The sequence below is a fragment of the Buteo buteo genome, chromosome 11 (genome assembly GCF_964188355.1).
Source record: "Buteo buteo chromosome 11, bButBut1.hap1.1, whole genome shotgun sequence".
Taxonomy (NCBI): Eukaryota; Metazoa; Chordata; class Aves; order Accipitriformes; family Accipitridae; genus Buteo; species Buteo buteo.
In genome coordinates this window covers 21456148-21470086 of record NC_134181.1, presented here as the reverse complement: position 1 = coordinate 21470086, position 13939 = coordinate 21456148, and the positions used below count along the sequence as shown (strand labels likewise).

The 13939-nt window shown below is 47.0% G+C and overlaps 1 protein-coding gene across 2 annotated transcripts; it reads right to left on the bottom strand.

Annotated features, from left to right (window-relative positions):
• Positions 1-3261: 3261 nt before the first annotated feature.
• On the bottom strand, positions 3262-13923 carry OGFOD1 (2-oxoglutarate and iron dependent oxygenase domain containing 1). Of its 2 annotated transcripts, XM_075040363.1 has the most exons (13): positions 13758-13923; positions 13529-13674; positions 13390-13436; positions 12853-12953; positions 11877-11993; positions 11279-11370; positions 8848-8976; positions 8360-8473; positions 7556-7635; positions 7126-7421; positions 5138-5260; positions 4231-4289; positions 3262-3657 (listed from the first exon to the last, which is right to left on the bottom strand). In XM_075040363.1, the coding sequence occupies exons 1-13, from the start codon at positions 13909-13911 to the stop codon at positions 3496-3498; spliced, it is 1620 nt and encodes a 539-aa protein (XP_074896464.1). In that variant the 5' UTR covers positions 13912-13923; the 3' UTR covers positions 3262-3495. The 2 variants fall into 2 exon arrangements, with proteins under 2 accessions (XP_074896464.1, XP_074896465.1); XM_075040364.1 differs by lacking the exon at positions 11877-11993.
• Positions 13924-13939: the final 16 nt, after the last annotated feature.

The window sequence follows — 13939 nt, the reverse complement described above, 5'->3', positions numbered from 1 at the left end:
TGCAGCAGCAAGCTGATGTAAGCTGAACCTGCACCAGGAAATCAGTGGTGAAGTCACCACTGGTATGATTCAGCCCAGGACTAATGCCTAGTGATCCCCTTCTCAGGTATGGGAGGGGTCACAGCAGGTTGAGCTGCTGGTCAAGTACAGAATAACCTCTGAAACTACACTAGTAGAGCTGCATGTTGCTAAAAATCCATGGGCAAGGCTACTTAGATGGCACCACACCTTGGTATGTGCGCTGCCCTGCTGGGGCACTTCGGTGCCTGCGTGAAACTTCACTTTGGGCTGGAGGCTGGATCAGTGCCTGCTGAAGAGGGAGCTACATAACAGTGATTTTCAATGTCCTAATTCAAGTTCCACTTTGGAGTTAAAAAAAACCCAAACAATTTGAACTGACACTTGACAACAGGTTATCTGATTTTAGCCCCTTTCTCCAAGTCCCATGGATTGCTGTTCTTAGTACTAATTTACTGAATACCTAATGTCAGAACTTTGCTGCATGTTTATGAATGCCAAAACCATTCCTTTAGTTTGGTCTACAGCTGAACTGCTGCTTCTTGCTCCATATTGAATTGTTCCTGTTCTTAGCTACTTGGCAAACTGATAATCACCAAATCATTTGCATAACTTAGCATTTCAGTAACCAAAAGCTGCTGGTACCCTGCATCAGATGCCAGGCTTTGGAGGTGCTTGCTGTTCTTGGTCCTATTTTTCTGTATTGTCCTGCTTACTCATTTTGTGGGTATGTATATATTTCATATTCATATTCCTTTCCATAATGATCAGAGTACTTTGCAAGCAGCTGCACCTATTTGTAAATACAGCAAGAGCATCTATAGAGAGGGCTCCCATTATTGGCACGGTCTAACTGCAGACCCCTTCCTCTCCCCCAAACAGCTCATGTCACTTGAAATTTCAGCGAGCAGTGTCTTTCCGCTGTACCTGCAGCACCAGCGATGTGTGGGGCTGCCTTTGGCTTTTGGGACCAAACAGGAAGGGTAGGAGAGCAGAGACATGTTGATTTTTAAATCTTTGAATGCTAACTGCAAATCTGGCTCCTTAAATTACTTCATCTCAGTCACCGGAGGCAGAAGGGTGGTTCTGTGTGTGATTAGATAGATACAGGCTTGCTCAAGTAGAGGCTGGTATGCCCTCTAGTGTATTATTTATTATTAAAAAGCAGCAAGCTTCAGAGAGCCCAGCTTCTTCCCAGTCTTCCGGGAGGCTGTTCCAAGGTCTACCAAACACTCTTAGGCTGATAATGCAGTAGAATAAGTAATTTTGTTTTGTTAATTAATGTACTCCCAACTTTGCCTAGTTGAGTATGCTGTGAATAGCTGTGGTATCTGTCACCTTTGTTCAAAACTACCCAAACAATTTTCCTTTTTTTTTTTTTTTTTTGAAACCTCCATTACTTACATTCTGCTGGGGCAGCTCAGAATAAGAACTACTTTCTCCCCAAGAACAGCTGCTGCCCAGAAACCAGTGATTCATGAAGAGTGCCCTGTTCTTAACTTCATCCCCTTGTCTTTTAAGTAGCTTAAAACAGTAGCAGAGGAACATTAAAACCAAGCAAGAAAGTCTTGGCACTGCACAGAGAAGCCAGCTTAGGGAGACAAATCAGAATATGAACAAGACGGTATAGATGTTGCAATAGCAGCTTGGAGCAACCATGTTCCAGCTGTTCTCCCTGCCCAGCAGTGACGGAGGGAAAAGCTAGAACTGAGCAACTGCTCATAGTCCAGGACTGAACCAACACTCCATCTATACAGTTCCTGTGCATCACTCTCTAAGCAGCTGTGTTGTCCCCTTGCTTTGGCATCAGTGGGGGCTGAGACACCTTTCATATTGGAAGCAATGGCAGCTGCTTCATGCTTCAGTGGTTCCTTTTTTGAACCTTGTGTGTTGGGATCACGGCTGAAGGTTGTTGCTCCTGTATCTTCATGAAGGCATGCCCAAAGGATGTCCCACTCTGTGAAGGGTGCAGAGTACACATGTGCCAACACAGCTAGCCTTGCTTTGAGCTTACTGCTTCTCCGCTGCCAGCTGTGGTCTTACATTGCTGTGGTGGTCTTCAGCGACAGGCCTGGAACTGGAGAAGCAGCAGACTAATGCGTATCTACCCTCTCCCAACCCAGGAGAAGCAGGAGGAATGAAATGTGCACACTCTCGCCAGCTCACTACAAGCCCATGGCCTGTGCTGTCTGACTTGGATGAGGTGACAGTACATCTGTCTCTCTTGATTGCCAAAAAAAGTTTCAGGCAAGCACATGCAGGCCAGGGCTGAGCCTCCAGCAGGGTGTTCTGCAGTCTGGCTGCCTCCTGAAGCAATGAGCACAGCTCTGCAACAGTACCTCTTGGTGGGGTGGACACCTCAGTGGTGACAGTCAGGCAGTCCTGCTTGCAGTGAATGTGGGGCAGGTGAACTGTACTGAAGGCGTGTGCGGGGGGGTGTATTGCACCAAGACCACTGCCATTCTTGTACTGTTTACCACAAGACCTGGCTATCTGCTACGTGGAAAGACCTGAGCTGATCTCCAGTGACAGAAGCCACGTTGGAGCCCAGCAGACCGCAGGACAAAACTAACATGATGTGAGGCCATGCTGTCAGTGACCCTCTTGCTGCCTGTGGATGACAAGCCAGGAAGAGGTGAGTTACCACCTTCCTGCTACCAGCCCACTGCCCCTTTTCTGAGGCTGGAGCCACAACCCTTTCACACCTGAAGCAGCCATCTATCCACATACTCAAAAACGCAGGAGCAGGTCTCTTCTCTCATCTCTTTAGCTTGTAAATTCTTTGGAGAAAGGGCTGCATCTGGGTCTGTCTGCCCAGCATTTAGCCTAATAAAGTCCCGCTCCTTGTTACAGTGCCAGGTCCTTCTCAACGCCAGCAGCTTTATAGCCTCACCATCTTCCTTCCCAACTCCATAGAGTTGTGCAGCTGGAAAAACCTCTTATTTCCCGTGGCAGCTCCTTTATTTCTACAAACAGTCAACACAGTTAAGGCCCAGAAAATGTCTTGGGCATTTTGTAACAAAACTTGCCCAACCAGAGTTTGAAGCATTTAACTGACCCGCTTCCTTTTTTTTTTTTTCTTTAATAAAAGTCAGCCATCAGCTTGGGGCAATGCACGGTTGTAATTTTCACCCTGACAGATTAGACACATCCCCCTGTGTGCTATTTCCATGAGAGAACAGCTGGAAAGCTGACAGAGCAGCTGTCAAGTGTGTGACAACGACCCCCTCTGCGTAGCATTAAAAGCAGTCGAGAGTGCGTATTACAATGCACTCAGGGGAAGACCGGATTTCCATTTGTACAGTTAAAAAAGTCACCCGGACCCCACGTGGTAGGGTACAGCTTGTATACAGTGTGGTGAAGTTAGCAGTGGCAAAGTTTATCTGGGCTTAGACGGGCCCCAGCTGAACGCCTGGATAGAAACCTGTCCTGCTCCCACCACCATTTTCTGTGTGACGATGGTCACACTCTGCACCATCACTCATAATAGACAAAGGAAAAATCCCAAAATCCTGTTCTGTTTGGATGCTTTTTCAGGCGTGCCAAGCTACGATGATTGATGTATTTCACAAACTTCATAGTTTCTTTGTCTCTATAAACTAAGGCCAAGCAGTTGTCCTCTGGATTCACTGTCAACAGCTAGAAGACACAAAAGTAAGGGAGGAAATTAGTTTCACAAAAATGGCTTTGATATCATTCCGAGGAAGAAACAAACAAAAGGGTTTCAAAAGCTAGTCAGAACAAAGGTCTGGTGTTAGAAAATGAACGATGTCACTATTTTCATTTTTAATATCCCTTATCCTAAAGCATTTATTAGACAGCAACATTCATTTGAAGGGATTCTGGTTGTCTTATTAGTATGACTGCTCAGCACTCCCACTAGTACTGATACTGAATATGACCCTAGTAAACAGCACTTCCCTGGAAAAGCATCCTCTCTGCTACAGCCTTGTGCCCCTCTGAGGCTTCCCAAATGCCACCAGGTGCAGATGGCATCAGCACCGTGAGAGCCTGAGTCTTAAGCTTTACGGTGAATGCTAGCCTCTTGAAGCTGAAGCCAGAGCTACGCCCATGAGCAGTAATTCAGGCAGGACGGCTCCAGTGCGATACCAAGCACCCTCAGGATTATGTTACCATTACGACAAAGTGCAATTATGCCTCTCCACCCTAAACACTTTTATCTAATTTGCAGCTAGCAACTGAGGTCCTTACCTCTTCATCTTCACCTTTAGCGATGTAGGAAGTAAAGCCACCATATTCTGGATCCCAGTCTTAAAATAGAAAAGAAAGGTTCTTAGAAAGTTCAACACTGCCCAGGCTCCATACAGCCTTCCTGGAAATGCCGTTTTTCCACCCCAGTTACCAGATACAGGATGATCCCCAGTTTACCTTCTGCCAGTCTTTTTTTTTTATTATTCTTTTATTTCAAATCAGAAACAACTTGAAGCAAATATACTGGATTTGCCTTTTACCACAGACGGGCCATTTAAGGTTGCTTGGCTCTCTGCTCCTCACATGTAGAACAGTTTTGCCTTAGCAGATATGCAAAAGGCTTTCAGTATAATTACTAGCATGTGCCAGGTGGTTTCAGCTGTGCATTCTGGGCTCAGCTGGTCCAAAATGCTTATGTTTAGGTTTTTGCTTTCACCACTATCTAACTAACAATCAACCGAAAATGCCTAGACATGCCTAAAGTAACTTTTGAAAACCCTGGGGTTTGTGAATTGGAGGCACAGTGATAATTTTAATGAGAAAAGGGGTGAAACGTAACACTTTAGTGGGTATTCTGGCCACTTGACCCTCCACCATGCCTATAGCTACTGCTTAGTGAGAGGAAAGGTCCGGGGGATCCAGCCTTTCCTTCTGCCCAAGCGCCACCTCCTGGCTCCAGCAGGAGAGGTCAAAGCTGATCCCAAGGCCACACTCCCAAGTCTTTGTGTAAGGACTACTGAAACCAGGGCTTATGCAGAAGCAAGGAGTGGGATAAAGTCTACAAAGCCCTTCTGTGCAGGAAAAAGCAGGGAAATTTTGGCTACTGTAGCACTGCTGAGAATTCAGAAGTCCTTCCTTTAGACAAACCTTGTAAGGAGAGTCTGACATCTCTCTTTTGTCCACTTACCCTCACAGCCACAGAAGAAGAGCAGGTCGAGAGCAAATTCTGTTGCCCAAGTGTCGTGGACTAGAGTATAGTGCCTGTGGGTCCAGCGCCTCAGCTCCCCTGCACACATGGGGGTATCTGAGCCTAGGAGAGGGAACAAACAAGCCAGGGAAAGCAATGAAGTTGTACAATAGCCAACGCCTGCTGAGCTGAAGGCATGTAGGGGACAAGACCCTGCACTGCCATGCCACTGTGAGACTGTCTTTGCCAGCCCCGGCAAAGTGTAAAGGGAGGAAAAAGTAAAACCACAGATCTCATGTTAACTTCTTTTCTAGAGGTGACTCTAAGTTAAATACTTTGGATAACGTGGAGGAGTGGGGCCAAGCTATGATGTGTTTTGGTTTAACCAGTTCTTCCTTTTTTATTCCCCCCCCATCCCCATCCCTGGATTTACAGTAGAGCTCCAAACCTGAAAAATCCAGCAACCTATCTGCTCTGGAAGTACCCTGAAACTACCAGATACTTCAGTGAAGAAGGATATTGCTCTGAACTCACTCTTCATGTGCCATCCCAGGAGGTATATCAGAATTTGGGAAAGCCTTTCTTTTCTCATGCCTCTAGCTCAGTTTTCAATCCATACAGCCCCAAACTACGCCCTCCTCATGAGAATGTAAAATCACACAGCAGGAACATGGCAGATAGGAGAGGTAAAATGACTAGCTGTGGAAATCAGAAAAACAAGGCCTTTGTACCAAGTAAGTGTTCTGGTGGGATTTTCAATAGGACTTGTTTTTTATTACCTTTTATTTCAGTGTCCACTAACTTGCCTGACCCCATGCAAGACAAGCATTTTCAAAAATTCTACCCTTAAACTTCAAAGCCACTGTTTTAAATAAACAGCACCAATTCACTGTCCTGGTTTCAGCTGGGATAGAGTTAACTGTCTTCCTAGTAGCTGGTACAGTGCTATGTTTTGAGTTCAGTATGAGAAGAATGTTGATAACACTGATGTTTTCAGTTGTTGCTCAGTAGTGTTTAGACTATAGTCAAGGATTTTTCAGCTTCTCATGCCCAGCCAGGGCACCTGACCCAAACTGGCCAACAGTGTATTCCATACCATGTGATGTCCCATCTAGTTTAGGAACTGGGAAGGGGGGGGCAGGGATTCGCCACTCGGGGACTGGCTGGGTGTTGGTCGGCGTGCAGTGAGCAATTGCCCTGCGCATCATTTGTACATTTCAATCCTTTTATTACTACTGTTGTCATTTTATTAGTGTTATCATTATTAGTTTCTTCTTTTCTGTTCTATTAAACCGTTCTTATCTCAACCCATGAGTTTTACTTCTTTTCCCGATTTTCTCCCCCATCCCACTGGGTGGGTGGGGGAGTGAGTGAGCGGCTGTGTGGTGCTTAGTTGCTGGCTGGGGTTAAACCACGACATTCACAAATCCAAAATTAATCTAATCTTTGATAGCAATGATATCTCATGGCTGACAATGAAGTGGTTATTTAGGCTGGCAGCATTTTCTGAAAGATTAAATCCTAGTTCTAGGTATCAGTTTTCTAATTCTGAAATTATCTTTACTTCTGATCTGTTCACTTTTTTCCTTTTTGATTTGGTATCTCATACGAGAATCTACTTTATATGAAGCAGGAGTATGTGGATGTAGAAACCACGTAACTACTGGCAACAGATTACTGGGCAATTAATTAACACTCCCCCCTTCTCACCCATGCCGTAACTCCTACAGAAGTCCCACCCCTTAAGACTGCTCAAAGCGGTATCTTCAAGTTAGTCATTAATTTAGTCCAAATTCTTTTGTGATGGTCACTTACTTTGGATACCCAATCTGACATGCTTCAAGTCCCATGCTTGTGCTGGTGCCTTGTGCTGGCTGCAGTACAAGGTGAAATGCTAGTTCCATGAAAATCATTGGGAATTCTGCTGCCAACACCCTTAACATCAGGATTTTGCTCAAGTCCTTTCACACCGCTGCTGTTCTACTTACTGTTCTGCATCTCGCTGTCTTGTGCTTCAGGGATGTTGGCAGGCTGGTCTGACTGATGTGGATTGCTATCAGCATGTTGTTCAGGCTCTTCCTGCTCAGGTTTGGGACTGCTGTGCCCAGTGGTATCTGCTGCTCTTCCTTCCCCAGCATCTTCATCCTCATCAGAGGGAGCCAGGAAGTGCAGCTTTAGGCCAGTGAAGTTGGAAAGCAGTAAAAACAAGGCCTCAGAGCGTAAGAACTGCAGGAATTTCTTCAGGATGTCAGGGAGGCTGTCTTCCTCTGCCGCCTCATAGAGTCTGAAAGACAGCAGAGGTATCAGCAGTGGAGAACCAACAGGGACCACGTCCATGGGGGCAGCATCAACCAGTGCAGCCTCATGGCAGTTCCTGCTTGGCCTGATCAATAGATGCAGGACGCTGTCATTGCCCACCTTTTATTGGCAGGACCCCGGCTACTCCACTGGATGTCTTTGTTCTCCAAAGTTTCACATAGTAGCTGGTATTTCTCTTTCTAGGAGAGAAAGATAGTGCAGAAACTTTAACATGTAGCTCCCTCATCTCCCTTGGTGTGCTAGAAGCAGCCATTGTCTACTCTAATTTTTTTCTCACTTGTTTGAGTGCCTAAGGACGGCTGAACTGAGGGGCATAGCCTGGGTGGGCATCATGTCTTTTCAATGCCAGTGACCGACAGATATCAGATGCTACTTGACTGTCTGCTGGGTGGGAATGCGATTTCACTGAGATGGGGATGCCCAGTAAACCAGAGGTAAATCAGCCTTGAGAAGCAAGGCCTTTCCCGTAAGACAAAACTATTATGGGTCATTTATTTCACACACAGGCTGAGTTCCCCAAGTGCTGCAAGAGGCTGAGGGACAGGAGAAGGACACTCTGGTCACCACAAGGCTATGAAGCAGGTAGGATGACATGTTTCCATCCTTCTGCTTTGCTGCATGTATGAAACAAGAATGTTGAAGTAAATTTTGTGATTTTTGATGAGTCCCTGTGCAGCAGTGTACAGGCAGGCAAAGGGGATCCACCCACAGAATCACAGAATGGTTGAGGTTGGAAGGGACCTCGAGGTCATCCGGTCCATTCACCTTTAGGGAGTGAAACTAGAAGGTGTTTTAGCTGACAGCTGAACAAGCAAGCCCTCTCCCAGTCTGCATGACATGTGGTACCTACCAGCCCTGTGACTTGTTCTAGCAGACCACATCAGATTGAACCACTGGGCTCACCTTAAGAAAATCTTTCAGGAGAATTTCTGATCGCTCCTCAAATTCCTCCTGGATTTGAGCTTGGGAGTCCATGTCCAAATAAACTAGATTGATCCACTCATACAAGATTTCGTGCTGGAAGGGAAATGGACTTGAATGCTGAATTTGCAAAAGTAAAAATGATTCCCCAATTCCCCCTTACCCAGCTGGCCACAGGGCTGGATTCCACCCCACACACACTCCATTCTTTTTTTTTTTTTAATTGCACCATGAGTATTTGCTGCATTCTCTGCACTATTGTAGGTATGCAAAATGTACGGAGTCAAGAAAGATATACATGATATGCAAGAAAGAAACCAGCTATGAATTTATGGACAGGAAACAAAAAAAGAGAATGGGATAAGTTAAAGATTAAAGCATCCCCAAGCATCAGTGCATCCACTAACAGCTATTCTAGGGACATGAAAGAAATAGAAATGGAGATAAGGAGATCTAGGCTTGTTACTCACATCATAGGGGATGTGTGGGCTCCTGGGCAAGGGACCTTCAATGTGGCGTGCAGGTCTGACTATTGATGGGCCATGAAACCAGCCGCTCACTGACAAGCGGCACTTCTCCTCAGACAAAACTTCTGACACCTGCAACAACGTTGAGCAGCATGTTACTGTTGAGACTACAAAACATTTAACAGACTACAAAACAGCTGTAACAGGCACCATGTAGACTCATCAAAGGAGATGGACCTGACTCCAAAGAGCCTACTGGATACACAGAGAAGTCAGACAAGGGCTAGACCAGGCTGGATTATTCTTGGTTTATAGAATGAGGGCTTAAAGCAAACTTCAATGCTCAAGTTCATTGTAGGTTACAGAATCCCAGGCCAAGCTTTCACTCCAAGCTCCCAGCAGAATCCATTCCCTCTCTCTGAGAGCTTTGAGTCATTCTGTTACCACAAGTGAGGGTATTTTAGTTTCCTACCATTTGCTCTGTTGAAGAACCAGCTATCATAGGCTGCAAAAATTAGCTGTCACAGCTTAATCTGGAAAACACTGAATATCTGTGGGCCACAGCAGACTGTATCGGTCTACTTTTTTGTCTTTTAATTTTGAAGAAGTGCTGTAATACAAGCTATGATGAAGGGCATTTGCCTGATGCTTTTGGCTCTGGATAAAGGTCTACCTATCTGTCAGACTAAGAGCAACCCCTCTGTCCTGGCATTTAACCTGGTCTGTGGAAACCCTTGGTTTTCATGCAGTGATGGCCACCATTAAATCTTGATTTCATCAAATTGCACACCTAGGTAAATTGGGCTAAATTGAACAATTTCACATTCTAGGGTGCTGTACTGTAACAGCAGCATGAAGAGAAAGCCATCCCCTTATGACTTGTTGCTAGCCACAAACTGTGAATTTTTGAATAGCACATAAAGACTTTGCACTGGGGTTTTTTTGTTTGTTTGTTTTGTTTTTTTGAACAGTCTGATGGAACAGGAGGAAGAAAGACAGTCTGTTCCGAAAAGGTTTTGGCTTTTATTGATTGTTACAGAGCTGTACTGGCCCTTTTCTTGCATGACTTAGAGGTGTTCTAGGTTATTTAGAATGGCTACTGAATCCTAAATCACTTGGGAAATGGAAACCAGAAAACTGCCTGCCACTGAAAGGTCACGGACCTGCTCTGCTCAGCAAACACCCACAGCTTTATTTGTTATCTCCCAACAAGTGTACACATGAGGCCCAAAACCTGAAGATCTATTAGGAAGTACTGACTAAATGCTCTTTGCCCAATGTCTGAGAGGGCTTTAAGGCTGCCATGTGCTGTGAAGGCTTCATATCAGTCTGACCCTTACAGAGTCCTCTAACGGTAATTTGCAGGCTCCACGCTTTACTGACGAAAGGGTCAAAGAAATGACTCAGTGGTTCAGCAGATACTCTGGGCACAACTAGTGAGGTCCAGATCTGGGAAGGTTTAATTCACAGCACTCCCAGTTAAGCTTAATGCTTATTTTAAAATCAAGTTTATTATTTAAGCTGAGTTTATTGCCTGCGTTAACAGTATCAGAGACAGTAGACAGAACTCTGAATAGTGCTAATGCGTGGGATTAAGTTTAGGTCAGTAGGAGAGAGTCACAAGGCTAACTGGAACATGGATTTTTCTGACAAGATTAAAGAGCTACCTGAAAACAATCAGGGTAGTGACCGAGTAGATGCTTCTGTTCATTAATTCTAAGACATAAATGACACAAAAATAAAAGCCTAAGCAGTCTAGGTGTGGACATGCCCAACCTACATCACTGATGTTCTTCCTCTCCAACCTTCTGCTCTTTGGCCCTGTTTGTTACAGTCCGTGGTATTCTCAAATATACAGGAGTTTCAGATTTCAGTCAGGTGTTTGTATCATGTGGTTCCACAGATTATTCATCCTGTTTCCAGCCATCTTCCTGATAAGTGCCACAAAGTGCTACTTAACCATATCGGCATTTCTGCTGTAGGGTACCGCACTACAACTATGTTACTGAGGGGGTAAAGCCACGTAGTGCCCTATCGGCAAGGTGAGGAGCTCTTCTGGAGCAAAGTCGTGGCATCTGCATGAAAAATGTGAGCTAGTTTAAAACAAACAAACAAACAAAAAAAATCTGTTATCACCACAGCCAAATCCACAGCAGTGGCTTGCCAGGATAGCAACACAAAGCAGAAATGGAAATTTTTCTTCTCCTGGGATGATGAAGCTAGACTGACAGTTTAAAGTTGGCTTTGTCAGTTCTTGTCCTCCTTAAAGTCCTTGAAGCCCTGCCTTTTACATACAGCACTTAGCACGAGTATCCATCCACTCTACCCACACTTCTCCCTTTCCCTTCTCCCTCTCCATCAGGACTGTAATAACACAGGGAATGAATAACCACAACAATGAGAATCAAAAAATGAACAAGAGACAGCTTCTTGCCTGGTGGAAGGAGACTGGAGACACTTCAAAGAAAACCAGTGTGTTCCACGAAGGCACTAATGACTTGACAATTTGCTGTGGCTGAAAGTGTTCTGAGGAGGAAGAAAACATACTCTGGTTAAGATATGAATGGGAACTCACTAGAAACTGCTGTTCCTCTCTGACTTCATGACATTGTGACTGGCGAGAGACCTCGGTATAAGGGCTGGAGCTCAGAGCAAGGGCTTGTTGAGGAATCAGTGGACTTTTGTTGCTGGAAAAGGAAGTTATCTCCATCGCTTTAGAGTTCCAAGCACAGTTACTGCCATCGCGTCCATCCTGCCTCCACTCTTGGCCCTTGCAAAAAAGTGGGGAAAAAAAAAAAAGATTCCCCTCTTCTTTAGCTTCTCCTTTTTCTCTACTGTTGCCCATTAGCATTGTCTGCAAAGACTGACTGCTACAGCCCATCTCTAAGGTGCAAGTTTTACATATACATCAGCTTCTCTGGACTAAGGAGAAACTCTTTATCTTCCTTGTATTTTTTGAGGAGAGGGCTGCTGCAAGGGGTGCAAAAGCTTCATCTTTTTCAGCCATCTCAGGCTGAGCTCCGAGCTCCTACCATCTGTGCTATATAGGTCCAGTGTTCCCCCGTTGCTTTTCTCCCAGGGTGGGACGAGGTACAGGATGAAAGCAATTCTCCGACCTTCCAGCTCATCATCATGGCACAGCAAGACATCTGCAATTACACACGTTTTGCTGCAGTAGCGTCTTTCCAGTACATGCATGATTCATTTCAATGGCTGCTTCCCAGCTTTGTCCCCGCAAGGATACAACAAGAAAAAACATGCCCTTTCCAAGAACTGCATTTTCACTTGTCAGCATCACCAGCCCAAGATTTGCAAGATTAACTTCTGTGGGATCGCACTGCAATTGGCAGATCAGCCCACTCTGAAGGTACAGGCAGTTCTAAATTGTCATCCACCCTTCCCTGGCTGCCACTGGGCACAGTGGACAGAAACTCCCGCCTTAATGATTCAAGCTCTTCTAAATACAGAGCTGCCCTTTGAGTAGGTTTGTTGCTGGAATAGAAAGGAGGGGGAGCCCTGGCAACAGAAAAGCTGGACTGACAATTGGTTGTGTAAAAGACTTTTTAAAAGTAGAGCTACAGCAGTAAAATTTTCCCCCTTCCTACAGTTATTTTTCACGACTAAAAGGGTAGGTGCAGTTGTAACCTGGACTCACCAAGGTGACGTTTTAGCATCAGACGTCACAAACTCAATGGTAGCAGTAGGAAGCTGAACACATCACCCTTTTGCATGGAAGCAGGCATGCAAACATGGGCTGAACAACTCTGAAAAGGTGGGGGCTTGCAACAGCACCAGGACCAGTTAAAGCCATCAGCAGTAGAACTACAGCAACACTTTTTCCATAATCTGTACTTCATTTTCTGAGACTTTGATTTGCTGCTGATAGCTTCTAGGACCCTCTGGAACCAGAAAGGGGCTGTGGTGGGTTATGTAATTAGGTGTTCTGTAGACATACTGTTTCCTACACACCCACAGAAGCTTTAGGGAAAGGTTTGCTTATAGACTGACCTGTATATTCATATTTAGCACAGGAGATGTCAATAGTTGGTTCTAGCTCAATCTGGGTCACAGCAGAAAGCCACGCTCGGAATTCTTCACACAGAGCATGCCTGAGAAGATAAGCACAAGGTAAGCGTTCTCCGGAGTTATAAAACATATCACCATAGTTCATTATCTCCCGTCCAACTATGTAAACGCTTAGAGGTGCTGTTCCTGCCAGAGACACCGTATTGCCGTAGAACCGCGCAGGAGCTGGCCAGGAAGACAGCACAGCATTTACAACACTGCTGACAATAACCAGCGGCAAGTGTGAACTCCGCTGTAAGGGCAGCAGGCGAGCGTTTCGAAGTGACAGATACACGAGGGCCGCATCGGCTTGCGCTGCTCGGAGAAAGCCAGTTAACCGACTTCGGGGCCGCCGCCTACACCGACTGGGCTCTTCAGGGCCGCTCTCCGTCCCCGCCGCCCGGCCCACCCCGCGGCCCCTCGCCTTCCCAGGGAAGCCAGCCAGGGCTTTTCCCCCCGCGCCCCGAGCCGGCGCTTTACCTCAGCGCGGCGACGTGCGGCTCCGGCCTTCCCCCCAGCTCGTCGGACTGCGGCGGCCCATGGAAGAGAAGAAGGGACGGGGGTTAGGGCGGCGGGGACCGGCTCGGGGCGGCCCGGCCCGGCGCGGCCCGGCGCCCACCTGCCGCAGCGAGAGGAGGTCGTTGCTCCGTCGACGGAAGCCGAGGCCCAGCAGCTCGTCGCGCAGCGCCTCCGCGAAGGCCGGGCCCGCCAGGAAGCCGGGGATGACGCCGTGCCGGAACGGGGCCGGTTCCACCGCCGCCGCCTCTGCAAGGGAAAGACTGCTGGTGAGGGGAGGCGGGGGCCCGCGGGCCGAGGGTGGAGGGGTGCCGTGCCGTGGCGTGGCGTACCGTGGCGGAGCGGCTCCCCGCGGCCCCAGGCCGCTGCCGCCCGCTCCCGCAGCGCCGCATCCCTGAGGGCGGCGCAGAGCTCGGCGCGCGCCTCCCGTTTCCCGCGCTTCGGCCCCGCCGCCGCGGCCGCGGCCCCGCGCCGCTTGGCGCCCATCGCGCGCCTCTCCGGCAGCCCCCGCCGG

Bases quoted from the DNA above. Each gene is read 5' to 3' on its own strand.
- OGFOD1 (XM_075040363.1), bottom strand. From the start codon at position 13,911: ATGGGCGCCAAGCGGCGCGGGGCCGCGGCCGCGGCGGCGGGGCCGAAG. The intron at 11,994-12,852 runs GTCAGTCTATAA...GTGTAATTGCAG, and splicing joins TGCTAAATATGAATATACAG to ATGTCTTGCTGTGCCATGAT. The intron at 11,371-11,876 runs GTAGGAGCTCGG...CTTCCTCCTCAG, and splicing joins GGACCTATATAGCACAGATG to AACACTTTCAGCCACAGCAA.